The 26,038-nt window shown below is 44.6% G+C and overlaps 2 protein-coding genes across 2 annotated transcripts in view; both read right to left on the reverse strand.

Moving 5' to 3' along the window:
* LOC117378357 (atrial natriuretic peptide receptor 1) overlaps nucleotides 1-9,437 on the reverse strand; it is a 43,202-nt gene extending 33,765 nt beyond the window's left edge. The window contains exons 1-4 of the mRNA XM_055225161.1: nucleotides 9,221-9,437; nucleotides 4,783-5,306; nucleotides 2,537-2,735; nucleotides 735-991 (exon numbers count right to left, since the gene is read on the reverse strand). Of these exons, the coding sequence (XP_055081136.1) occupies nucleotides 735-991; nucleotides 2,537-2,735; nucleotides 4,783-5,256 (930 nt within the window). The 5' untranslated portion in view covers nucleotides 5,257-5,306; nucleotides 9,221-9,437. The remainder of the gene's footprint in view (nucleotides 1-734; nucleotides 992-2,536; nucleotides 2,736-4,782; nucleotides 5,307-9,220) is intronic.
* Nucleotides 9,438-14,569: 5,132 nt separating this feature from the next.
* Nucleotides 14,570-26,012, reverse strand: LOC129456649 (zinc finger protein 569-like). Its single transcript, XM_055225240.1, has 6 exons — nucleotides 24,971-26,012; nucleotides 22,657-22,892; nucleotides 21,975-22,196; nucleotides 21,505-21,736; nucleotides 18,678-18,922; nucleotides 14,570-15,502 (listed from the first exon to the last, which is right to left on the reverse strand). Exons 1-6 carry the CDS (start codon nucleotides 25,257-25,259, stop codon nucleotides 14,570-14,572), a joined length of 2,157 nt encoding a protein of 718 aa, XP_055081215.1. The 5' UTR covers nucleotides 25,260-26,012.
* Between the last annotated feature and the right edge of the window lie 26 nt (nucleotides 26,013-26,038).

The following is a 26,038-nucleotide window of genomic DNA, read 5'->3' on the forward strand; positions in this document are numbered from 1 at the left end:
TACTTACCTCTTACATCATAAAGCTGAGAATTTCAAAATGGCAAGTTTATATGGGGCTTAGAGAAAGCAGACTAAATAAGGCTCATCAAACAAGTGTGAATGAAACAAAATTAAAACTCCGGGTGAGTTTGTGATGAGGGAACAATGTTCTTACACGGTTAAACTACATACAAATGTATATGTACATATAAATGTGCATAGCTAACCTGCTAGTCAAAGAGTTCCAAACAGGAAGTGGGCGCGCTTCCGGCTCCATCAACTCTGGCCCAATTAACTTTCTACTAAAAAACTTTGTCCGCTCTCTCTGTAACCGCTGCTGTCGTCATTCTGACTTTAAAATATTGGTTTTAACCCACTGTACATGATCCTGGGGCACTTAATTTTTGTCTGTAAATCAAGATATGAATATTAATAACAAACAAGTCACATGCCTCCTTTCCCCAAGGTCGCTCTCGTTAACATTAGCAACAGGTTTGATTGACAGTGTTGCTAAGCGCCCGTCCCATGCTAAAACAAGCAGTGCGGGCAGGAAGGGGCATTACCTTCAACAGCCTCACTCCTGATTGGCTGTCTGGTTGCAAATTGGCCCCTATAACTGTGAGCCTAGATGAGCTTAATTTGAAGCCAAACATTATGGGTGATGTGACACTCACGCAGTCCACTTCTTTGTACATTCTGTGGTCAAACCCTGCTACAGAACCTGAACCAGAATCTTCAGAAAGAGCCAGACTTACCCTGAAAGCCTGCCGAGCCTCTGCATCCTCTCTATCACCTCTGCGCCAGGGAAAGACTAGGTCTGGACCACTCCTGGGATTGTCCAAGTCCGGGTCTTGGTCTGGGTCCTGGTCTAGGTCCTGGTCTAGACCCGATCCGAGACTCTCTCCGAACAAGTCGATGTAGAAGAAGACAAACTCGTGGATGAACGGAACGTCTCTATAGAACTGAAGGAGAAGAGCCCGGAAGACAGAGACTCCACAGCACACGTACACCACTGAAACATAACCAGAACCAGGACTGAATCAGGTCTAAACCAGGGTTTAAACCAGGACTAGATCAGTACTAAACCAGGACTAGACCAGGACTGAAACTGGTCTTGACCAGTCTTGAATTTTTCATGAGTTAAAGATTGACCATCTGTTTGTCCAGTTTGCTCCCAGCAACATTTATTAACAAGGAATCACTGAGGAGGAGAGGTAGGAGGATGAAAACAAGGAGATGAAAAGAGAAGGAGAGAAGGAGACAAGAAGAGGAGACAAGGAGAGGAGGAGACAATGAATCAATGAGGAGGGAAGAAAGGAGTGAAACTAGGAAAGGAGACAACGAGAGGAGGAAAGCAGGAGACAGGGAGATCACTGAGGAGGAAAGGAAGAAGGGAAGGATGACACAAGGAGAGGAAGAGGGAAGGAGACAAGGAAAGGAGGAGAGAAGGAACTGAAGAATCGCTGAGAAGAAAAAGATTAGGAGACAAGAAGAAAAATAAGCAAGGAGGGAAAAAGACAAGGAGAGGAGACAAGGAGGAAGAAAAGAAATAATGAGAGGAGAAGGGAAGAAGACAAAGAGAGGAGGAGACAAGGAACCACTTAAGAGGAAGGAGACTAAGAAGAGAGAATGAAGCAAGGAGGCAAAAAGACAAGGAGAGGAGGAAAGAAGGAGAGGAGCAGACAAGGAGGAGGAAAGGAAATGAGAAGAGGAGGAAACAATGAGACGAGGAGATGAGAAGAGAAGGAACCAAAGAAAACAAGAACGGAAGGAGGAAAAGAGGTTAGGAGTCACCAGCTCAGATGTTTAATCCACTCTGATGTGTTCTTTATTAAAGTCACTGAAGAGGAAAGGAAACAAGGAAGCAAGGATCAAGGAGGGAACATGAGGAAGAGAGGAGCACCGATTAGGTCTATGGAAAACCAGAGGAAACCCACACACCCTCTGTCCTGAGTGGACCTGGCCTCTTCAGACTTCAACTCGATCTGCAGGCTGTCCATTCTGCTTTAGTCCTGGTTCAGTCCTTGGTTTAGTCCTTGGTTTAGTCCTTGGTTTAGTCCTTGGTTTAGTCCTTGGTTTAGTCCTTGGTTTAGTCCTTGGTTTAGTCCTTGGTTTAGTCCTTGGTTTAGTGCTGGTTAAGTCCTGGTCCAGTCCTGTTCTAGTCTGGGTTTGGTCCTGGTTTTAATCCTAGTTCAGTCCTGGTCCAGTCCTGGTCTAGTACTGGTTCAGTCCTTGTCCAGTCCTTATTAAGTCATTGTTCAGTCCTTGATTTAGTCCTCGATTTAGTCCTTGGTTTAGTCCTGGTTTAGTTTTGGTCCAGTCCCGGTCTAGTCCTGGTTCAGTCATAGTTCAGTGCTGGTCTAGTTCTGGTTCAGTCCTGCTTTGTGGTTCTTCACACGATTGATCTTTTTCCCACTGTGTTTTGGCTGCGTTTTGGTGTTTTGAGTCATGCCTCTCCCATTCTCCATCACATCTTGCACCAGCAACCTGTAGTTGGCCTCAGAGTTGATGTTTTGGGTGTGTTTTAGTACTGTTTTGGTGCTGTTTTGGGTCATACCTCTCCCATTCTCCATCACATCTTGCACCAGTGCTCTGTAGTTGGTCTCGGAGTTGATGATGTGGTCCCGGACTGTGATGTTCTGCTTCTGGAGCCTTGTGTACAAACCCTCCACAGCGAAGTAACACGAGCGGTCGTCGTTGGAGTCTGTGTTATCACTGAACAGCAGCATGGCTCTGTTCCTCCAGCCAAACGTCTCCTGCAGACATCCAGACAAAACACTGAGTCAGAGACTATCAACACAACAAGGCCCCACATACAACTGAAACCTGAACTAAAAGACTAAACTGACTAAAATATGTTGAAAATTAGATTAATATGTAGAAAAGAATAACATGATAATATAATATATGAATATAATGTAATTTCATTAATATGTAGAAACTTTGAGTTCCATATTGGTGACATCATACAAGAAACACAAGAAACACATTTTTTTCCTGACACTTTTCTGATACATTATTTCAACACTTGAGTGGTCGTCCAGAACACAGTGCAGATGGACTTTTGTCTTCCTTTGTTTTCTTTCCTGATGCATGGAGCTTTCAAAGAAGAACTTGGATGGACATTGGCTTCCGTCCTGGATCACCACAGCTGGATTCAAACTAGTTTTGCTTGGTGAGGTTTTGCAATACAGACTTCATTTGAAAAGGAAATCTTCATCTACAAAGACGTGTAAATGCTCAAAGGACATTGTGTTTTGTTAATGCAAAATGCTTAACTGTAATTCTCTAAACATACTCAACAGTCTTAGCTCTGACACCATTACACCATTTTTGATTCATCTCAAAAAAGCTAAAATTCACTTATTTCAATTGATTAGAAAATTGGTCTTTTTCAGTCTTTTTATCTGCAAAATCTCACATGTGTACCAGCATGCTACCCTAACCCCATGCTGCTACTACAGTTTCAACACAGTTGGGACACAGTTGATAGACCACTTATCCTTTTAAGACAATGAAACTAATCTATAGGGTAGCTACAAGTGCAAAACCTCAAGGGAGTATTCACATCCATAAGGTCCCTTTGTTGATTTTATGAGAGAAGAACCTGGAGATAAGAGGTCTTCAGAATGTGGTTTCCCAATGAATACATCCACATTTGCACACATCAAAAAAGTAAATGGGAAGTGAAAAAAAGTTTGTCATAATCCAATGAAATTTGGTACACTCATGCTTTATGTGACCTTAAGCAAAAAATTCTATTGGGACCACACCCTTTCTCCTACATGAATCAACATCTCAATCAACAAACTAATGGAACTGACTTCATCTACATGAACTGTGTTTTGGATCCACAACCGTTAACGTTTCCTTGCATGTTGTGTTTGTGACAATGATTGGTTATGAAGTATGATTAATGAATAATAAAGGGAGAACGTGTGATGGAAATGTGTGTGTATTCATGTTGTAAAGAAAATATTATTCTTACATTTCTAAGTACGGTAAGTGCATTTGATCTGTGTGATTAACATGTGTGAAGATTCTATCCCATCCTCCAGGAAAGCCTTTGTAGGAGGACAGGTGTAAAAGTTGATTAAATCATGGGTGTGAAACTAAAGTACGATACAGCTGAAACCAGAAGTTTACATGCACTATATAAAAAGACACATACACTTTTTTTCCTCTGTCTGACATGAAATCAGACTCAACTTTTTCTATTTTGGGTCAATTAGGATAAACAAAATTATTTCTATTTGCTAAATGCCAGAATAAAGGAGAGATTTTTTAGGCAATTTTTCATGACTTTCTTCAAAGTCACAAGTTTACATGCATTTAATTAGTATTTGATACCATTGCCTTTAAACTTAAATTTTCCATTAGAAAGAAACATTTGTGCCCAAGTTTTAAATTCCTGGCTGATGTCTTAAGACATCTTCAGTATTTCCACATAATGTTCTTTCCTCATGATGCCATCTATTTTGTGAAGTGCACCAGTCTCTCCTGCAGCAAAACAACCCCACAACATGATGCTGGCATTCCTTTTCCTCGATGCTTATTATGGCCAAACAATTTTTGTCTCTCTCACACATTCATAGTTTTGATGACTTTAGAGAGAATCTAAACCATGAAAATGAAGAAAAAAATGTTTTCAAAAACTGTTGAATGGTCATGTATATTGAATCTGAGCTCTCTCAGCCTCTCATCTGTGGGCTGTATGTTCTGTGCTTGTATGTTTAGTTTAGTTTACAGGAGCACCTGTAAGGTCTGCATTTATCTGTTTGTTCTGAACAGCTGTATGGTTACCTGTATGTTAAGCCCGAGCTCGCCCAGCCTCCTGTGTGTGGGGCCGGTGTTGGTCACGTTGTACTCTTCAAACCCAATGGCCCGAGCACCAGCTGTAACCATGGGAACCTGCCAGTGCGTGGTGAAGCGGGCGACAGGCGAGGAGGAGTAGTCGCATCCGGGCCCGATGAAGGCCCACGGGTCCACGGCCAGCTTCAGGTCCACGGCCACCAGAGGCGCTATGGAATCTGAGCAGAAGCCGGCAGCATTCTCCGAGCTGCCATTCACGAGGCGCAGTGTGATACCAGGGAGCAGCCAGCGGTCAGAGTTAACTCGATGGACCGCCGCCATCAGGGCGGGACCTACGCGAGGCCATGCCCATGCATATTCTGTATTTGAGTGCGGTAGGATCACAGCAAGACAAACCTCCTGCTCCAAGACACAACCAGAGGGGAGAAGCCAGAGGAGCAGGACCGGCCAATGAGAGCGCAGCATTGTGTCAGGGGGCGGGGCTAGAGAGCATGCATCACCTACAGATGGTGCTGCTAAGACAGAGGGAAATACAAGTTAATACTTCATATTCATATTTAGTTTTCTGCCTTGTAAAACAGCTCAGAGGAGAGCAGCACGCAGTGGAGTGACCATAAGCACTAAACACAGATTTAACCATGAATCCATTTTGTATTTTTTCTTGAGTTTTCTTGAGGAAACATTTTTGACAGTGTTTGCTAATGTGTGCATTGTGTCACCATGGTAATTACTGAACATTCTATCATTGAGATACATGTAGATAAAAGATGATTTTTAAAAGGCCAAGCACTAAAAAATACATAATTTACAAACAAGCAACCCACAACAATTTTGGACAGTGTTGTGGGTTGCAAAAAGCTAAGAAAATTCCAGTGGAAGTCATTTTATATAATGGTGATGTGGAGCTAAGCAAAGAGAAAGTGATTTAAAAAAGGGCACAGGATTTCTCAAATATTTATTTTGGGGGATTGTCTTCTGTTAAGATTGATTCTATTTTTGGAGAGATTTCAGTTAAAATCAAAAGGAATCTAGTCGATTAAGAGGCAAGAAAGTTATCAGTCAAACATGCTCCTAAACTCTGACATTACCTTGGAGGAAGTAAACAATGCTCTGAATAAGTCACGAAAGGTGACTACACCCTTTCCGACTTATTTCAGATTCTGGTCCATTTAGTGGGGTTTGAACCTCATTTTAATTATTAATTGTTATTTTAATAGATCCGTGGTTTGAACTTAGTTTTATTATGACCCACCACCCACGTGGTCCTAGTTTAGTCCTTGTTCAGTCCTGGTTCAGTCCTGGTATAGTCCTGGTATAGTCCTGGTATCATCCTAGTACAGTTCTAGTATAGTCCTGCTTTAGTCCTGGTATAGTCCTGGTTTAGTCCTGGTTTAGTCCCAAATTAGCCAGTTATGTAAAGTTAGCATAATATTCACAGTTTTGGTCTTCTGAGGCCAATAGCTCATAAACACAATAGACTTGAAAGATAAAAAACATACCATAATACTCAGTTACATAGCTTAATAACTACAAGTTGTTGTTTTTTTAAATCAGACCAAAATGCACTTGAGTGCCTAAATAGCTGCAAGGAAAAGACAGCAGGGCTGTAAAAGTTTAATTACTCAATAAATACAATATAACGCAAGCACTACAGCCATTATTATATACATTTTCATTATAATATAACAAGTTATGATAATTAATAAATATCAATATTCAGCAGCTTTTATCCACAGCAATTAACAATAATGAGAATATCCATCTACTGCAACTTTAATATTTTACCACCTGAACATTTATTGTCATTTTTATGATGAAATATGGATCATTATGAATATGAATTTTGTACATACACACACACTCTCACAAACAAACACCCACACCACTGAACAGAACAGACACACAAACACTGTTTAATTTGTGTCTGTTTAGTGTCTGTTCTGTTGGATTAGTGTTAAAATAGACAGTGAACATACATGATGAGAGACGGAGACAAATTGAACAGAGACACACTGTTAAATGTATCTCTACACACACACAACACACACACACACACACACACACACACACACACACTCAAACGCAACTGAACAGACACAACAGGCACACATTAAACAGACACACACATGTTAAAGAGTATGGACACACAAATTGAACTGTGTGTGTGTCTTCATTCTGTGTGTGTTCTGTTCAGTAGTGTGGGTGTCCAGTTGTGTGTGTGTCTGTCAAGTGATGTGTGTGTATGTGCGTGTGTTCCGTGGTGTGTCTGTTGTCACACACCACTCGACAGACACACAGCCTCCTGCCCTCACTCCCTAAAGCAGACCAAAAGACCACTGTCACTGAACACACACATTCAACATACACACACATGCCCCTCAACAGACACACTCACACATACACACACCACTCAACAGAAGACATGGAAAACACACACAAACAATGTTCAATGTCTGTTCTGTTTAACAGACACACACTGAACAGACACAGACTTTAATGTCTTATCTGCTGTGTATCTGTTGAGTGATGCGTGTGTGTGTGTGTGTGTGTGTGTCTGTAGAGAGTTGCACTTGTGTGTGCTTAGTGTGTGTTCCATTCCTAACTCAACACAACAGAAACAACACTGAAGACACACACTGTTAAATTTGTGTATGTTCAGCGTATGTACAGTTTTTGAATGCACACAAATGAACTGGCACACACTGAACACACAGAAATTTAACAGTGTCTGTTCAGTTTTCTGTGCATGTTCAGTGTGTGTTCAGTGTGTTGAGTTAGAACAGACACGCACACACCTCTAGCACACCTCTAGCACACACCTCTCTACAGACATGCAACAGACAGAAACAGTCTCTATTCGTCACTCGTAGCTGTGTTCGAAAGATCTGCGGTGCTCGTCTCAGTGGTAACCTCGGAACCTGTTGATGAACACTGGAAATAAGGGATGCCGTCAGGCTGAAGGAGTCCTATTGAACCTTGTTGGCTTGTGGGACTCCTGAGGCAAATGGTGAGTACTGGAGGGCCAAGCGTGCCGCAGAGGCAAAAACTTGGGGTTGGGAGGAGTTCAGGGAGGCCATGCAGGAGGACTATTGTTTGGCCTCAAAGAAATTCTGGCAAACCATCCGACGCCTCAGGAGGGGGAAGCAGTGATTCACCAACATTTCTTACGGGATGGGTGGAGAGCTGCTGACTTTGACTGGTGATATTGTCGAACGATGGAAGGAATACTTTGAGGATCTCCTCAATCGCACCGTAATGTCTTCAGAGGAGGAAGGAGAGACTGAAGACCAGAGAGCGGACTCGTCTATCACCCTGGCTGATGTCACCGAGGTGGTTGGCAAGGCTCCAGGGGTGGATAACATCCATCCTGAGTATCTTAAGTCTCTGGATGTTGTGGGGCTGTCTTGGCTGATACGTCTTTGCAACATTGCAGGGCAATCTGGGACAGTACCTCTGGGCTGGCAGACAATGGTGGTGGTCCTTATGTATAAGAAGGGGCACCAAAGGGTGTGTTCCAACTACAGGGGAATCATACTCCCCAGCCTTCCCGGTAAAGTCTATTCCAGGGTACTGGAGAGGAGAATCTGACCGCTGATAGCTGAACCTGGGATTCAGCTGAGGTGGCTCAGGCATCTGTCATAATTCACCGTATTTCATCATTAAAACAGCAATAAAGCTTCAGATGGTAAAAATAAAGATTATAGTAAATGGATATGGTCATTATTGATCATTTATGTGAATTTGGTTACAATAGACCCACTACTATAAAAGCTGTTGAAAACGTATATTCATAATTCACCATGTTCATCATTAAAACGGAAATAAAGTTTGCAGTAGATGGATATTGTCATAATTGATAACTGCTGTGGATAAAAGCTGCTGAATATTGATATTTAATAATTAGCATAACCTGTTATATTATAATGAAAACTGGTAAAATAATGGTGGTAGTGCGTGCGTCATTTATTGTCTAACTAAACTCTTTCCACAGATCCTCTGTGTTTCACGAGCGTATTTCTGTACGACCAAAATACGTCTCATTTAAATGACCTCGGAAACCGAATCTGTGAATATTATGCATTACCCAAGTGGTTTAATCCTTATGTACTGTAGTCCTGGTTTAATTCTGATACAGACATCCTTGTTTAGTCCTGGTTTAGTCTTAATATAGACCCGGTTTAGACCTGATGAAGTCCTGGTTGACGCCTGAAATAGACCCAGTGTAGTCCTGGTTTAGACCCGATACTGTCCTGTTTTAATCCCTGGATTCCAATCATGGTCTTATTTCTGATGGTTTTTAATGAGGCTTTGAACCAGTTTTATTGTGATCCATTCAAATGTGAAAAGCGCGCGTGCGCCATGCTCAAAGTCTCATTTAGGAATAAAAAGAATTAAAACAGATTATAACAGGAGTTAGGCTATGTCTCACCTCACAGCAGCCCGTGCATTAACACGTTCCAAACCGGGTCTAGAGCTGGTCCAGCCAGCCCCGTAGCTCTGTGACGCTCCGATAAAGGCCCAAACTCAAAATAAAACCTCCCAAACCCCGAATCCAAACGAGCGCAAAACGTCAAATAGCTCAGTAAAACGTGCACCGGTAAAGTCCACTCTGTTGTGTCCTCCTCTGGCCACAGGCTCCAGTAGACAGGCTACTCCAGTGCACGTTTCATCTGTGGGAGGCTCGTGCGCGTGAGTGGGTGGGCGCGCATGTGAGGGGCGGCGCGTGCTCGTTTCATTACATTAAAACATGACCTTGGTCCTCGGTCCCTCCTCCTCACAAACAGCAACAATTTACTGCTTCACTTCAACACGATCACTCTGGTTTAGTCCTGATTTAGATCTGATACAGTCCTGGTTCAATCCTTGTTCAGTCCTGGTTCAGTCCTGGCTCAGTCCTCGTTTGGTCCTGGTTCAGTCCTGGTTTGGTCCTTGTCCCACAAAGGGGAAGTGTTTTCTGTTTTGAGAGCAGGGTTAGTGCATTAAACATGTGTGAACGAAACAAAACAGGTATGTTTGTGATGTTAAAGACAATAGTGTATTATGGGCCCTTCAAATAAAAATCTAAAGCAGGTATGTCCAAACTATGGCCTAGGGGCCGGATGAGGCCCTCAGACTAATTTTTGTTGGCCCTCAGTGATGAGCAGTAGATTTCGCTTCAAATTTAAATAAATCTACCAATATAAACTCAATAACATAACACTGCATTGTGATACAGTGCTAATATGAGCATTTCAAGCCTTATTAAGGTACAGTGGCTCTGTCAAAGCTGTGTAATTTGCATTTGTCTACATGATTCACTGCATTTATTACCAGTCTGTGGCCCTCTTCTTCAAGTGTTTTTCAATATATGCCCCTCGATAAAAAAAATAAAATAAAAAAAAAGTGTGGATGCTTCTGATGTAAAGTTTTATATTTTTACAGATTCAGACCTGAGACTGTGGCACCACCTGCTGGAGTCAGTGCATAATGACACTCACAGAAAAAAGAAACGTCACAGTAAAAAAAACTGCAAATCCTCCCACTGGTACTGACCCAGATCAGTACCAGGACCAGGATCACAATCACAGCCAGACCAGAGCCAAACCAGGGGTCTCTTTTATAAAGACTGTGACTGTTATGTACGCAACGATCCATGTTAAAGATGCAGTGCATTGCCTCTTTCTATGGAGATGTTATTGTTTCGCCTAGAATGTTAGGATAGGAACAACTATGACATTAAACTTCCATCTTAAATTTATTCAATTGCAGGTTGTTTTTTTTTTGCTCAAAAATACCTTGAAAAACACACATCCATCGAACCATATATTTTCTTCAGCTTTATCTGAGGCCGGGTCGCGGAGGCAGCAGTTTCACTTCCCTCTCCACACACGTTCCTCCAGCTCTTCCTGGAGGATCCCAAGGCATTCCCAGGCCAGCGGAGAGACATAGTCCCTCCAGCGTGTACTGGGTCTTCCCCAGGGCCTCCTCCCGGTGGGATGTGCCCGGAACACCTCCCTAGGGAGGCGTCCAGGAGGCATCTGGAATAGATGCCCAAGCCACCTTAGCTGGCTCCTCTCGACATGGAGGAGGAGCGGCTCTACTCCAAGTTGTGTGACTGAACTCCTCACCCCATCTCTAAGGGAGTGCCCAGCCACCCTGCGAAGGAAACTCATTTCGACCGCTTGTATCCGCAATCCTGTTCTTTCAGTCATTACTCAAAGCTCATGACCATAGGTGAGAGTAGGAACGTAGATTGACTGGTAAATCGAGAGCTTTGACTTTCGACTCAGCTCCTTCGTTACCACAATGGTTCTATACAGCGACCGCATCACTGTAGACGCTGCACCGATCCACCTGTCAATCTCACGCTCCATCCTTCCCTCACTCGTGAACAAGATCCCGAACTCTTCCACTTGAGGCAAGGACTTTCCACCCACCCAGAGAGGGCAAGTCATCTTTTTCCGGTTGAGAACCACAGCCTTGGATTTGGAGGTGGTGATTTTCATCCCAGCCGCTTCATACCGCCCAGTGCCTGCTGCAGTTCTTGGCTCGACGAATCAGGACAACATCATCTGCAAACAGCAGCGATGAGAGCCTGTGGTCCCTGAACCAGCCCCCTGTGGCCCCTGGCTGAGCCTAGAAATTCTGTCTATAAATATAATGAACAGAACTGAACAGAACAAAGGGCAACCTTGGCAGAGTCCAACATGCACTGGGAATAGGTTTGACTTAGGCCCCAGCACCCCATACTCCCAGAGCACCCCCCAAAGGAGGTCAATTGCCTTTTCCAGGTCCACAAAACACATATGGACTGGTTGGATACATTCCCATGAGCCCTCGAGCACCCGATGGAGAGTATAGAGCTGGCCTAATGTTCATTTCCACACTTGGTGATGGTAAGCTTCTATTGTAGCCACAGTTGCCCTGGGGCAGACTGACGGAAGCAAGGCTGCCAATCTGCGCCATCGGCCCCTCTGACCACCACCTATCATCCGCGTACACACCACTTTCATACTAGGCAATGTGGGTGAAGTGTCTTGCCTAAGGACACAACGACAGAACTTGGTCCGAGCGGGACTCGATCCTCCAACCTTTGGGTTGGGGGACCAACAGTCTAACAGTCTAACCACTGAGCCACTGTCCCCGACTGTCACGCAATGTTGCAAAGGCATGTCAGCCAAGACAGCCCCACAACATCCGAGACCCAATCTGCGACACATTTGGCCTGACGTTACCAGTCGGACTTCATGTCTCCAACCTCGCCCGGGATATGGGAGAAGCTCTCCCGGAGGCGTGAGTTGACGACCCTGTTGACAGGGGGTTCCACCAGACGTTCCCAACAGACCCTCATGCTTGGGTCTGCCAGGTCTGTCCGACTTCCTCCTCTGCCAGTGGATCCAACTCACAACCAGGTGGTGATCGGTGGACAGCTCTGCCCCCCTCTTCGCCCGAGTGTCATTGACCTCCAACCTAGGGTGTCTTGGTGCCATGTGCACTGATGGACACCCTTGTGTTCAAACATGGTGTTTGTTATGGACAGAAGCACAGAAGCACAGAAGTCCAATAACAAAACACCACTCGGGTTCAGATCAGGGAGGCCGTTCTTCCCGATCACACCCCGCCAGGTGTCACTGGTGTTTCCAAGGTGGGTGTTGAAGTCCCCCAGTAGAACAATGGAGTCCCCAGAAGGTGCACTGTGTAGTAACCCTCCCAGGGACTCCAAGAAGGCCAGGTACTGTGCACTGCTCCTCGGCCCATAGGCTGACACAACAGTGAGAGACCTGTCCCCGACCCGAAGGCGCAGGGATGCCACCCTCTCGTTCACCGGGGTGAACTCCAATACGTGACGGCCGAGCTGTGGGGCGATGAGCAAGCCTACACCAGCTCGCCGCCTCTCCCCATGGACAACGCCACAAAAGTGGAGGGTCCAACCCCTCTTGAGGAGTTGGGTACCAGAGCCCAAGCTGTGCGTGGAGGTGAGCCTGACTATATCTAGCCAGTACCTCTCAACCTCCTGCACGAGCTCAGGCTCTCCCCCCCCCAGCGAGGTGACATTCTACGTTGCTACAGCCAGATGTTGTGTCCATGGACCGGGTCGCTGAGACACCCATCCTTGACTAATGTCCAGTCTTCTACGCACCCCCTATGAGACCCTCTGCAGGTGGTGAACCCACAGGAGGGTGGGACCATGTCGTCCTTTCGGGCTGAGCCCGACCAGGCCCCATGGGGAAAGGCCCAGCCACCAGGCCCTCACATTCGAGCCCCAACCCCAGGCCAGGGTGGGGCCACGGCTGCCCCATACTGGGCGACGTCCCAATTCTTGTTTTGAAAAACACACAATCCTTCTGTAAGCAAGGTCTCCTCTCCACAGATCTGACTAGTAACTTATCCATCTCCATTTAGGCAAAATTAGACTAAGTTTAATAACATATTGTGGAACATTTCAGGCAAAACAATAACATCTCCATGGAGACAAGCATATGACAGTAACTTGGCTCAATCCAGATTGATATGTGCAGTATTCAGGTTTTTCAGCTTGTTCCATTCTAGGACTACTTTGCTTCCCTCTGCACATTTGGCACTAACTAAATACCGGTAGTTTGAGTTTCTGTGAAAATGGGATAAAGTATGCCTGTCTACCACCTTTGTTTTGGTCTATTTGGGTGCTTGGCCTTTGGCCTCTGCCCATACCTCAATACTGCTCTGTGATTGGATGACCCACTTGATTAACCTTATATCAGGAGTATTTCAAGATTCTCATGATATTGTGAACTCACAAATATCGCGTGACTCCACCTTGCTGTGCAAGGTTAGTATGTCAGGTCCACCTCCACAAATATTACACAGTGCTCCAGCCCAAAAACTGAACTTTGGGCCTCAGAGTTTTCAGAGACAGAGGAACAAAGAAATTTTAACTCAGACACGAGAAGTCAGGAAGTTGGTGTTTTATCTGCACAAACTTTTAGAAAGAATTTTAAATGAAGTTTTATAAATGTGACACCTGACCAGGCCAGGGTCAAGCGCAACAACACTTTGATAAAACAAAGTCCACTGTGAATCTCAAACATAATGTAAATTCTTAGTGTCCGCTGCCCTCAGCCTGCTCTCCTCGGGTGAGGAGATAAGGTGGAGCTGCTGCTTTAGAAAACTGCTCAGCTCATGTCTTTTGTTTTAACAGTAAAAACTGAAACATCTTCAGTGATAAAGAGTCCAGACACACCTGTGGTACTGTCACAGAAGAGAGACTGTCCAAAGTAAAACAAGTCACAAACTTATCCTCTTTGTCTTCACAGGTGGTTTGTTCAGACAGCACTTCTCTCTCTCAGTGTTCTGTGTCATTCTCTGGTATTTTCATGAGAAATCTCCAAAAGTCAAATCCACTTTTTTTTTTCCCCTGATCATTTCTATCAGTGACGAGGCTCATTCTCCCACTATATTTCTCCAACCAAATCACATCTGGGAGGGCATCTGACACAGCACAACAGCTGCAGATTAATTGGAGACATTAGACCTGTCCCCATCTCAGTCTAACACTACAGGTATACAAGAGGATGGGAGGGCATCTGACACACAGGGATATATGCTGGAGGATGGGAGGGCATCAGACACACAGGGAGATACAGCAGGAGGATGGAAGGGGATGTGACACTACAAGGATACAGGAGGAGGATGGGAGGACATCTGAGGCACATCTGCCGACCTCTGACCCCATCTCAGTTAAACACTTGTGAGCCTTGGAGTGAAGCCTGTGGCACTTCCTGGTTGTGGTTGTGTGGCATCATGGGTAACGTAGTCTCTGTCACAGGTGTATGAAGTGGGAGTGGTTTCTGGCTCTCTGCTCCTCGTGCACGGCTGCTCTCTCGTGTAAGCCCCTGTCCACGTGCACGGCTCTCTCGTGAACGCTCCTGTGCATGGCTGTCTCCTCGTGAACACCCCTCTCCTTGTGCACACCTCTGTCCATGTGCACAGCTCTGTCATGCACACCTCTCTGCTCCACATGCATGCCCCTCTGATCCACGTGCACATTCTTGTTAAACTCCTCTCTGAGTCTGTCTCTGGGTTCTTTGGGTCCAGACATGCGCGTGTGCTCCTGCCTCTTAATGTGCGTAACCTCTGGCCCTCTGCCCATGACCCCCTCTGACCCCCTCCCTAGTGCTACTTGCTGGCTCCTGAAGTGCCCCTCCTCCACCCCCCTCCCCAGACCACCCAGTGTCATCCTCCCTACTGTCCCCTGTGGTTCTCTCACAGGCATTGGCTCCGCCCCTAGCCCTAGTGTTCCCTCCGATCCTGCCCCTCTTCCTAGCGCCCCCCTTCCTGGTGCCCCCTCTGACCCCGCCCCCCTCCCTAGCGCTCCCTGTTGGCCTCTGAAGTGCCCCTCCTCTGTCCCCCTCCCCACTGCTCCATCCAGTCTCCTGCCAAACACACCCTCCAGCCCTTTCTCCAATGTTCCCTGAAGCTGTCTCACATGTAGGCTCTCCTCTGACCCCACCCCTCTTACCTCTGACCCCGCCCCTCCTCCCTCCATCTCTCTCATCGTTGTAGATACCTGTACCTGTACACCTCTCACCTGCTCTGCTCCCAACCCCCCCTGGTGACCTCTCATGTGGATGTTCAGAGAGCGTCTGGCCTGAAAGCTCTTGTTGCAGATGGTGCAGACATACGGCTTTTCTCCAGAGTGGACCAGGATGTGTCTCTTGAGGTCCACGTGCTGCATAAAGCCTTTGCCACAAACCTGAAACACGTCACAGGAAACCGGGAAGAGAAACATAAATATACACACAAATACATTGGTAAAATATAGCCTACAACTCACAAATCATGAAATACAATTGAAACCAGAAGTTTACACACACTATATTAAAAAGACACATGCGCTTTTTTCATCCTCACTTCAAATCAGACTAAACTTTTCCCGTTATAGGTCAATTAGGATTACCAAAATTATTTCTATTTGAAAAATGCCAGAATAATGATTAATTAATGATAATTTTTTTTTTTTTTCATTACTTTCTTCAAAGTCAGAAGTTTACATACAGTAAGATTACTATGACTTTAAACAATTTGAGGAAACCCAGATGATGACGTGATGTCTTTGGAAGCTTCTGATTTAATGACATTTGAGTTAATTTGAGTTCATTAGAAACACACCTATGGATGTATTTGAAGGCACACCTGAAACACACTGCTTCTTTGTGTAAAATTATGGGAAAGTTAAAAGAAATCAGCCAAGATATCAGGAAGACTGTGGACTTGCACAAATCTGGTTCATCCTTGGTGCAATTTCCAGATGCCTGAAGGTGCCACATTCATCTGTTCAAACTATTATACACAAGTATAAAGACCATGGGAATGTCCAGCCATCACATCGCTCAGGAAGGAGAAGGGTTCTGTGTCCCAGAGATGAATGTACTTTGGTCCAAAATGTGCATATCAACTCAAGAACAAAAGCAAAAGACCTTGTGAAGATGCTGCTGAAGCTGGTAAGAGTGTGTCATTATCCACAGTGAAACAAGTACTATACTGACGTGGGCTAAAAGGCCCCTCTGCAGGAAGAAGCCATTACTCTAAAAGAAATATAAAAAAGCCAGATTACAGTTTGCAAATTAACACAGGGACAAAGACCTTAATTTCTGGAGACATGTCCTGTGGTCTGATGAAACTAAAATTGAACAGTTTGGCCATAATGAGCATCATTACATTAGGAGGAAAAAGTCGGAAGCTTGCAAGCCTGAGAGCACCATCCCAACCGTGAAATACGGGGATGGCAGCATCATGTTGTGAGGTTGTTTTGCTGCAGGAGGGACCGGTGCACTTCACAAAATAGATGGCATCATGAGGAAAGAACATTATGTAGAAATACTGAAGCAACATCTCAAGACATCAGCCAGGAATTTAAAGGTACGCTAGCTTGATCTTGTGATACACAGTTGCATTTCCAGTGATAGCAACTTATATGTTGAGCTGATATGCGTCACAAAACAGTTTATAGAAATAGTTTAGTGTTTACACTAGCTTTAACCTCGTCTCACAGCGTCACAAACTTGAAACACTAAATGTCTTTTCATGATTCACTGAAATCAGCCTTACGGGAGTATAATTCAGGTACGAATTAGATTTTATTTATTAAATTAATATTAGTTATGTTGAGGTGGCATCAGTTGTTCACGTAGCAGAGCCCTGTCCCTGGACCCGGAGCATGAAAACGCAACTTGGCTGGAGCTGCTACTGGTCCTCCAATAACTGCTTGGGGACGTGAGTAGCACTAGGACCTCTGCGAGCTGATCCCAGGTCCCAAGCGTTCCAAACCCCTTTGGAAGTTCCGCTTTGGAACCCAAAAAGAGGCAGTAAAGAAGACCCTATGGAAACGAGCCTTATCTAAACATCTGGCTTTGAAGAAAGTAATGAAAATTTGTCCAAAAAAAATTCTTCTCTCATTATTCTGACATTTAGCAAGGAATAATAGAAATAATTTTGGTAATCCTAATTGACATAAAACAGGAAAAGTCTGATTTCATGTAAAAAAAAAAACCAAACAAAAACAAAACACGTTTCTTCTTTCTTCGTTTATATAGTGTATGTAAACCTCTGGTTTCAACTGTACATTAAAAGGTACAGGAGATAACAGAACGTCAAACTGAATCAACTGGGTTAGACCTGTTTTAGACCTGTTGGAGTAAGTGACAGGACTAAACCAGGCCTAAAGCAGGCCTAGACCAGGTCTAAAACTAGGACTAAACCAGAACTAAACCAGGTCTAAACCAGGTCTAACACAAGTCTAACACAAGTCTAACCCGAGTCTATCCCGAGTCCATCCCGAGTCTATCCTAGATTAATCCAGTCTAACACAGTCTAACCCAAGTCTAACCCAGTCTATCCCCGTCAAAGCCAGTCTTACCCCATCTAACCCGAGTCTATCCCGAGTCTATCCCGAGTCTAACCCAGTCTACCCCAGCCTAATGCAGTGTAATCCAGTCTAACCCCGTCAAAGCCAGTCTAACCCCATCTAACCCGAGTCTAACCCGAGTCTAACCAAGTCTAATCCAGTCTAACCCAGTCTAATCCAGTCTAACCCAGTCTAACCCCGTCAAAGCCAGTCTAACCTCATGTAACCTGAGTCTAACCCGAGTCTAATCCCGTCAAAGCCAGTCTAACCCTGTCTAACCCCGTCTAACCCCTTCTAACCCGAGGCTAACCCGAGCCTATCCTGAGTCTAACCCGAGTCTAACCCAAGTCTAACCCGAGTCTAACCCGAGTCTAACCCAGTCTAACCCCGTCAAAGCCAGTCTAACCCCGTCTAACCAGAATCTAACCCGAGGCTAACCCTAGGCTAACCCAAGTCTGACCCGAGTCAAATCCAAGTCTAACCCAGTCTTACCCCGTCAAAGCCAGTCTAACCCCGACTAACCATAGGCTAACCCGAGGCTAACCCGAGTCTGACCCGAATCAAATCTAAGTCTAACCCAGTCTAACCCAGTCTAACCCCGTCTAACCCCGTCTAACCCCGTCTAACCCCGTCTAACCCCGTCTAACCCCGTCAAAGCCAGTCAAACCCCGTCAAAGCCAGTGTAACCCCGTCTAACCCGAGGCTGACCCAAGTCAAATCCAAGTCTAACCCAGTCTAAGCAGAGGCTAACCCGAGGCTAACCCGAGTCTGACCCGAGTCAAATCCAAGTCTAACCCAGTCTAACCCTGTCAAAGCCAGTCTAAACCAGTCTAAGACCGTCTAAGCCCGTCTAACCCGAGTCTAACCCGAGTCTAACCCGAGTCTAATGCGAGTCTAACCCCATCAAACCCAGTCTAACCCAGTCTAACCCAGTCTAATCTAGTCTAACCCAGTCTAACCTAGTCTAAACTGAGTCTAACCAAGTCTAACCCCAGTCTCTTGATCACAGTTGTTTGGGTATTACCTGGCAGAGGTAAGAGCGCTCCTTGAGGTGGAAGCGCACGTGCACGTGAAGAGTCTGTTTCTGGGTGAAGCCCCGCCCACACAGGTGACAGGTGAAAGCGCGCTCACCTGAGTGGATCTTCAGGTGAGTCTTCAAGTTTCCACCCTGATTAAAGGTCTTACCACAGACAGAACAGCTGTAAGGTCTCTCTCCGGTGTGAACACGCTCGTGCATCAGGAGAGATGCATGGGCTGGGAAACGCTTCCCTGGAACACACAGGGACACTGCAATTAGAGCATCTGAATCTTAGAACACCAGAACATTAGAACATCGGAACATTGGTGGTTTATAAAGTTTTTAAAAAACAAGACCAGCAGAATTTGACCTGAGCTAGGATAGAATCTGCTGCTGAAGATCTAAACACATATGTTTATTTAATAAATAAAAATTCTATGAAATTTAACCAATGAAAGTCAAACAATGCTTTTCAACCATGCTTCAACAGAATTATTTAAAAAATAAACTCATGAAACAGGCGTGGACAAAAATGATGGTAACCCTAGAAAAGATTGAAAATAATGTGAGCAAAGGGACATGTTAATCCAAGGTGTGTCCATTAATTAGCATCACAGGGGTCTACAACCTTGTAATCAGTCAGTGGGCCTATATATAGGGCTACAGGTCGTCACTGTGCTGTTTGGTGACATGGTGTGTACCACACTCAACATGGACCAGAGGAAGCAAAGAAAGAGTTGTCTCAGGAGATTAGAAGCATGCAAGCATATCAAAGGTAAAGGCTATAAGATCATCTCCAAGCAGCTTGATGTTCCTGTAACTACAGTTGCATCAGAAATTTAAGATCTGTGGACGTGGCCGCAGGAGGAAAATTGATGACAAATCAAAGACACGGATAATATGAATGGTAACAAAAGAGCCCAGAAAAACTTCTAAAGAGATTAAAGGTGAACTTCAAGCTCAAGGAACATCAGTGTCAGATCGCACCATCCCTCATTCTTTGAGCCAAAGTGGACTTAATGGGAGACGACCAAGTAGGACACCATTGTGACAGACAGATTGGAATTATCCAAACTACATGTTGACAAGCCACAAAGCTTCTGGGAGAATGTTCTATGGACAGATGAGACAAAAATGGAACATTTTGCCAAGGCACATCAGCTCTATGTTCACAGACGGAAAATGAAGCATATCAAGAAAAGAACACTGTCCCTACTGTGAAACATGGAGGAGGCTCTGTTATGTTCTGGGGCTGCTTTGCTGCATCTGGCACAAGGTGTCTTGAATCTGTGCAGGGTACAATGAAATCTCAAGACTATCAAGGGATTCTAGAAAGAAATGTGCTGGCCAGTGTCAGAAAGCTTGGTCTCAGTCGCAGGTCATGGGTCTTGCAACAGGACAATGACCCAAAACACACAGCTAAAAACACCCAAGAATGGCTAAGAGGAAAACATTGGACTATTCTAAAGTGGCCTTCTATGAGCCCTGACCTACGTCCTATTGAGCATCTTTGGAAGGAGCTGAAACATGCCATCTGGAAAAGGCATCCTTCAAACTGGAGCATACAACTGGAGCAGTTTGTTCATGAGGAGTGGGCCAAAATATCTGCTGAGAGGTGCAGAAGTCTCATTGACAGTTACAGAAATCGTTTGATTGCAGTGATAGCCTCAAAAGGTTGTGCAAAATATTAAGTTAAGGACACCATCGTTTTTGTCCAGGCCTGTTTCATGAGTTTATTTTTTTAAGTAATTCTGTTGAAGCATGGTTGAAAAGTAATGTCTGACTTTCATTGGTTAAATTTCATCAAATTTTTATTTATTATTACTTTTGTCAGATTCAAGTTATTTCTGTGACCATTGCGAGTTTTTCTTTCATTAACTGACAGGTAACAACAATTTTGTCCACGTGTGTATCACAATAAAAATGATAGACTATAGTTGTTTGTGGTACATTTTGTTTAACTGTAATAATCTGTAACAAAGTTAATCAAAATTTCAGCACTAGATTTTGTATCCAGATTGTTGGTTTTACTCAAAGTTACAGTATGTAACTTTTTGCCAAACTAAAGACAAAGTAAAAGTTTGTTTGTCTCAGATGTGTGACCTGGTTTAAGGTTAATGTCTTCACATGAAACAAGAAAACTGATGCAAAGTTAACCATCTTCTCTGTCATTATAAATAAACTAAGAGAAAATTATTTTTCATACATGACTTTATAGTATTTGTGTCATATTGTTACAACAGACGACTCAGAGGAAGCAGTTGGGTTATATCTCATATGTATATTTCATCTGTTAGTATAGCGGTATTTGTATATTTCATAGTATTGATAGTGTGTAGCTCATCAATATTCCCTGGGGGTGTGATCTTAACTGTAGGCACTGCTGTCTGAAGCTCTGTTACTCAAGTTAATCTGAGCTTTATTTCAACATATTCTGATCATAAAAAAATTACTTAGCTGGAACTACAACAGGTGAGCTGATCCGTGTTGTTAAAAAAAGTCCCTCTCAAATAACATTACAGTCTCAAGCTAGCTAGCACTACCTGTTTTTCAGTTGGTCAGTTTCATCGTTTTGTAGAAAATCAAACTCCTAAACAGGACCATGAACGCTCAGATTGATCACAGGCTCCTGAAAATGTGCTGTTTAAATCTATTTTGTATTTTTTTGTTGAGCTTTCAGATGATTTTAAATGTTTTGGCCTTGTTTGCTAATGTGTACATTGTGTCACCATGGTAACTCCTGAACTTTCCACCATCGAAATATATGTAAAACATCCGCAGCATAATGTCACTGCAAAGTATCAATAGTGATATGACAGTGTCATATATTTACCGCAGACAGCACAGGAGAAGCGGTTGTCATCATAGTGCTCCTTCAGGTGATCTGTGAGCGCTGCCTCCGTATCACATGACCTACCACACAGGCCGCACACAGCGCCGTCGCCATGGAAACACATGACATGCTTCACCAGTGCCATCTTCCTGTGGAACTCTGCACCACACACACGACACACTCCCCCACCTTTACTCTTCCTCTTCTTAATCCCCTCAGACGATGAAGACTTCTGTAGAGAATAGAGAATTAAGACCTGATTCAGTCCTGGTCTACTCCCAGTCTAGCCATGGCTCAGCGCCCGGCTCAGCTCTCCAGCTCAGCTCTCCAGCTCAGCTCTCCAGCTCAGCTCTCCAGCTCAGCTCTCCAGCTCAGCTCTCCAGCTCAGCTCTCCAGCGCCCCAGCTCAGCGCCCCAGCTCAGCGCCCCAGCTCAGCGCCCCAGCTCAGCGCCCCAGCACTGGTCTCTCACCTGTTCTGCAGTTTTCCTCTTGGCTCTTGGTTTAGTTTCTGGCTTTCTTTTCTTTCGTTTTTTCCGTGGTTTTGGTTCGGTCTCAGAATCATCTTCTGGTTCAGCTGCAATCCATTCTTCATCTTTGTCTCCTACTTCTTTGTCTTCTAAATCCTTGTTTCCTTTCTCGTCTCCTTTCTCCTCGTGGCTGTCGGGGCTTTGACTGTTTGATGTGTCCAGGTACTAAACATGAACAAAATCTACTATTAATAAGTTTGACAATGATCGAGATATTTAAAGAGCGGGTATTTTACTTCTATGGGGTATTAACTGCTAACACACAAAATATTTAGATCATCATGTTACCTTTTATTCTTTTTAAAATGCTATATTTGCCCAAAACAACATATTAACATGTTTTATGAATTTCAATTTTGTTTTTGACACTCTGAGTTGCTTTGCTCCCCGTCCATTGTAATTTTACCATTCAGCTATGAATAATAATAATAATATAGCTGCAGAAACACTGGGAATATGTATCGGAGGATAGTGATGAGAGAGGAAGATCATTCTAAAAGGTATTCAGGAAAGGTTTCTCTCCTGTGAACAGGACTTTGGTATTGATACCTGCTTAAATGCGTATTTAATACTTCTGACAACCCTATTTCTGATTTTAAACCTATGGACCCGTTATGACCCTCACCAGGTAGTCTGCTTGAGCTCTGCTGTGATTGGCCGCCTGCTCCTCTCCTTCTCCCAGATTGGCTGTGTCACTCCGGTGGCTCCTCAGGTGTCTCCAGAGGGTAGTCACATGACTGAAGTGGGCGGAGCACAGGTGACAGGTGAAGGTCTCGACTTTGGGGGTCTGCTTTCGCTCCATCTTAAACCCAGGCTTTCTGCCACGTTTTCTGGGGCTTTTCTGGGCAGAGTCCTGGTTTTCTGTGAAGACAAAGACCAGACTGATCTTAAATCAGATCTATTCTGCAAAATTGACCTTTTACAGCTTTTACCATGTTATAGTAGTTTCCTTTTCATTTACCCTCTGAAGTTGTATTTGGAGTGATGTTTGAGCAATATTTAATTGCTTATTTATATAGACATAGACAAATATCAAGGCTGCAAGTACCATAATTTCCACCAAACAACAAAATCTCCTGTCTTATTCTCCATAAAAGTGGTAACCCTGTAGTTTAGATCTGTACAAAATTCTGGACATGTCTAAAATGTGAACTTTGAACAGAATCCTATTATTATTTAAAACATAAATCACAAATCTAATCACAATCATAATCTGTCAGAAAAATCACTATTAGATATTTTCCTCAAATAGTTCAGCCCTAGTCAAGAGTACATATTACTATTACTAAACCAGGAATAAACCAGGGACTGAAGCAGGGCCTACGCTAGGATTAAATCAGAAAAAAACTGGGACTAAGCCAGGGACTACACCAGGACTAAACCAGGTCTAAACCAGGGACTAAAGCGAGGACTAAACCGGGGGACTAAACCTGTTCTGTTGTAGGTTGATGGATTGATCAGGCCTATTTCTTACAGATTCTTTTATTTTATTAATTTTATCTTATGTATTTGTTACTTCATTTGTTGTGGGGATTCCTAATATAATATAGTTGTTTTTTTTAAATACATAGTAATTACAAGGAACCTGTCACGGATTGTCGGATTGTGTTTTTATACATTTCAAACAAAATTTTTTGTGATAATCAGTTTTTATGTTTGAGTTTTAAATAAAGGCGTTTTGGTCTGCCTTTATCATGCATTGGTTAGTAGAAATATTTTACATATAATGGTGTTCTAATAAAGATATACTGAACTCATTCTTGACATCCAATCTTCCTCTCCTCTCACCTTTCTGCTCCCCATCTGCCCTTGCCCCTCCTCACCTGTCTGCCCGTCTTTAATTTAATCATCACTAAAATCATTTTGATCATCTCAGCCGTGGATTTGGATCCAACTTTGAAGTTACCTCTATTATTTTAGCCTCACTGAAACTGCTTCACTGCTCGTTGCATCAACAGATACTGGAGAATTTCTGTGACAATCTCAACTATCAAATCTCAGTAAGTATTTAAGAGTAAAGCGGTTCAATTGAGGCTAAAAAGCGTCTGTTAACCTTAACTACCACTTCATGACATCACAAGGTAGAACAGAGCATTTTCAGACTAATCATAAATCATAGTAATCATACTCAAACATGTGTGAATGAAACAAAATAAACTCTAGGTATGTTTTTGAGGAGTTAACAACATTATAACATGACTTTAAGTTCAGAAAAGTCAATTCTGTGTAATATAGAAATAAAGATTTTCCTGTGTCCTATAGTCATAGTGAACCTGTCTGCTCCTCTCTGCTCCTGCCCCTTCTCACTAGTGGCTCCTGCTCCTGGGTCCCTCTCTCCTCCTTAACTGTCTACTTCTGATCCTCCTCACCTGTCTGCTCCTTCCCCCACTCCAGTTCCTTTGCCCCTCTCCTCCTCACCTGTCTTCTCCTGCCCCTGCTTCTGCTCCTTTGCCCCTCTCTCCTCCTCACCTGTCCGCTCCTGCTCCTTTGCCCCTCTCCTCCTCCCCTGTCTGCTCCTTCCCCCACTCCAGTTCCTTTGCCCCTCTCCTCCTCATCTGTCTTCTCCTGCCCCTGCTTCTGCTCCTTTGCCCCTCTCTCCTCCTCACCTGTCCGCTCCTGCTCCTTTGCCCCTCTCTCCTCCTTACCTGTCCGCTCCTTCCCCCGCTCTTGCTCCTCTGCCCCTCTCTCCTCCTCACCTGCCCGCTCCTGTTCCTTTGCCCCTCTCTCCTCCTTACCTGTCCGCTCCTTCCCCCGCTCCTGCTCCTCTGCCCCTCTCTCCTCCTCACCTGTCTGCTCCTGCCCCTGCTTCTGCTCCTTCGCCCCTCTCTCCTCCTCAACTGTCTGCTCCTTCCACCGCTCCTGCCCCTTTGCCCTTCTCTCCTCGTCACCTGTCCTCTCCTTCCCCCGCTCCTGCTCCTTTACCCCTCTCTCCTCCTCACCTGTCTGCTCCTTCCCTCGCTCCTGCTCCTTTGCCCCTTTCTCCTCCTCGGGCTCTGTTTTCTCGGTGGACTGTAGCAGCGTGTCTAGGAGCTTCCTCTGCCGCTGGAGCTCGCTTTGCAGCTCGGCCTGAACCTTCTCCACGGCTCGCTGAAAGAGCTCCATGAGGTCCTGCGCCGCCGCCTCCAGCCTCCAGCCCAGCACCGCCCGCAGAGTGGCGTCCAGGGCTGGGTGGGCCGGGGTCAGCACCGCCTGGAGCCGAACCAAGACCGACTCACGCAGCGAATCCATCTGCCCCTGGTCCAACCCGGGGACAGGGCGGAAAAGTGCGGTCCAAATACGGCAAAAGGGGAAACCCAAACCAGCCTTCAGAGATCTAAAAGCAGCTCAAGAACCGAGCTTTCAAAAGGGCAAATCTGGGCCAAAACCAGGCTAAAGAACCGAGCTTTCAGGGGTCCAAACCAGGTTAAAGAGCGTCCATCTGCGGTCCAAACCAGGCTTAAGAACCGAGCTTTCAGCGGTCTAAGCTCGGGTACAAACAGAATAAAGGGCGGAAATCATTTGTCAAAACCAGGCTAAAAAAACAAGCTTTAAGAAGCTTAAACACAAGTCCAAACCAGGCTAAAGAACAGAGTATTCAGAAGTCCAAACCCTGATCCGAACCAGAATAAAGGGCCAAATCTTCGGTTCAAATCAGGCTAAATGACTGGGCTTTCAGAGCTCTAAAACCAGGTCCAACTCAGGTTAAAGAACCGAGCTTTCAGAGGTCTGAATCCAGGTCCAAACCAGGCTAAAGGGCGGAAATCTTCGGTCCAAACCCAGGTCCAGACCCGGACTATCGGACCAAGCCTCAGTGCTGCATCTGTGCGGTTCTATTTTGGACCTAACCGCGTGAAAAGAGCAGAGACTGCTTTATAATCTCACCCGAAGTGCGTTTGACTGTGAATAAAATCGTAAATCTGATGTTTTAATGATTTTTATCAGATTCTAATCAGTGAATGGAAGTAAACAAAGCCAGTTCCGTTCAGTATGTTTCCTCCGCGAAGAGAAACAGCGGCGCGCGGAGGGAT

The sequence above is a fragment of the Periophthalmus magnuspinnatus genome, chromosome 11 (assembly GCF_009829125.3).
Source record: "Periophthalmus magnuspinnatus isolate fPerMag1 chromosome 11, fPerMag1.2.pri, whole genome shotgun sequence".
Classification (NCBI taxonomy): Eukaryota; Metazoa; Chordata; class Actinopteri; order Gobiiformes; family Gobiidae; genus Periophthalmus; species Periophthalmus magnuspinnatus.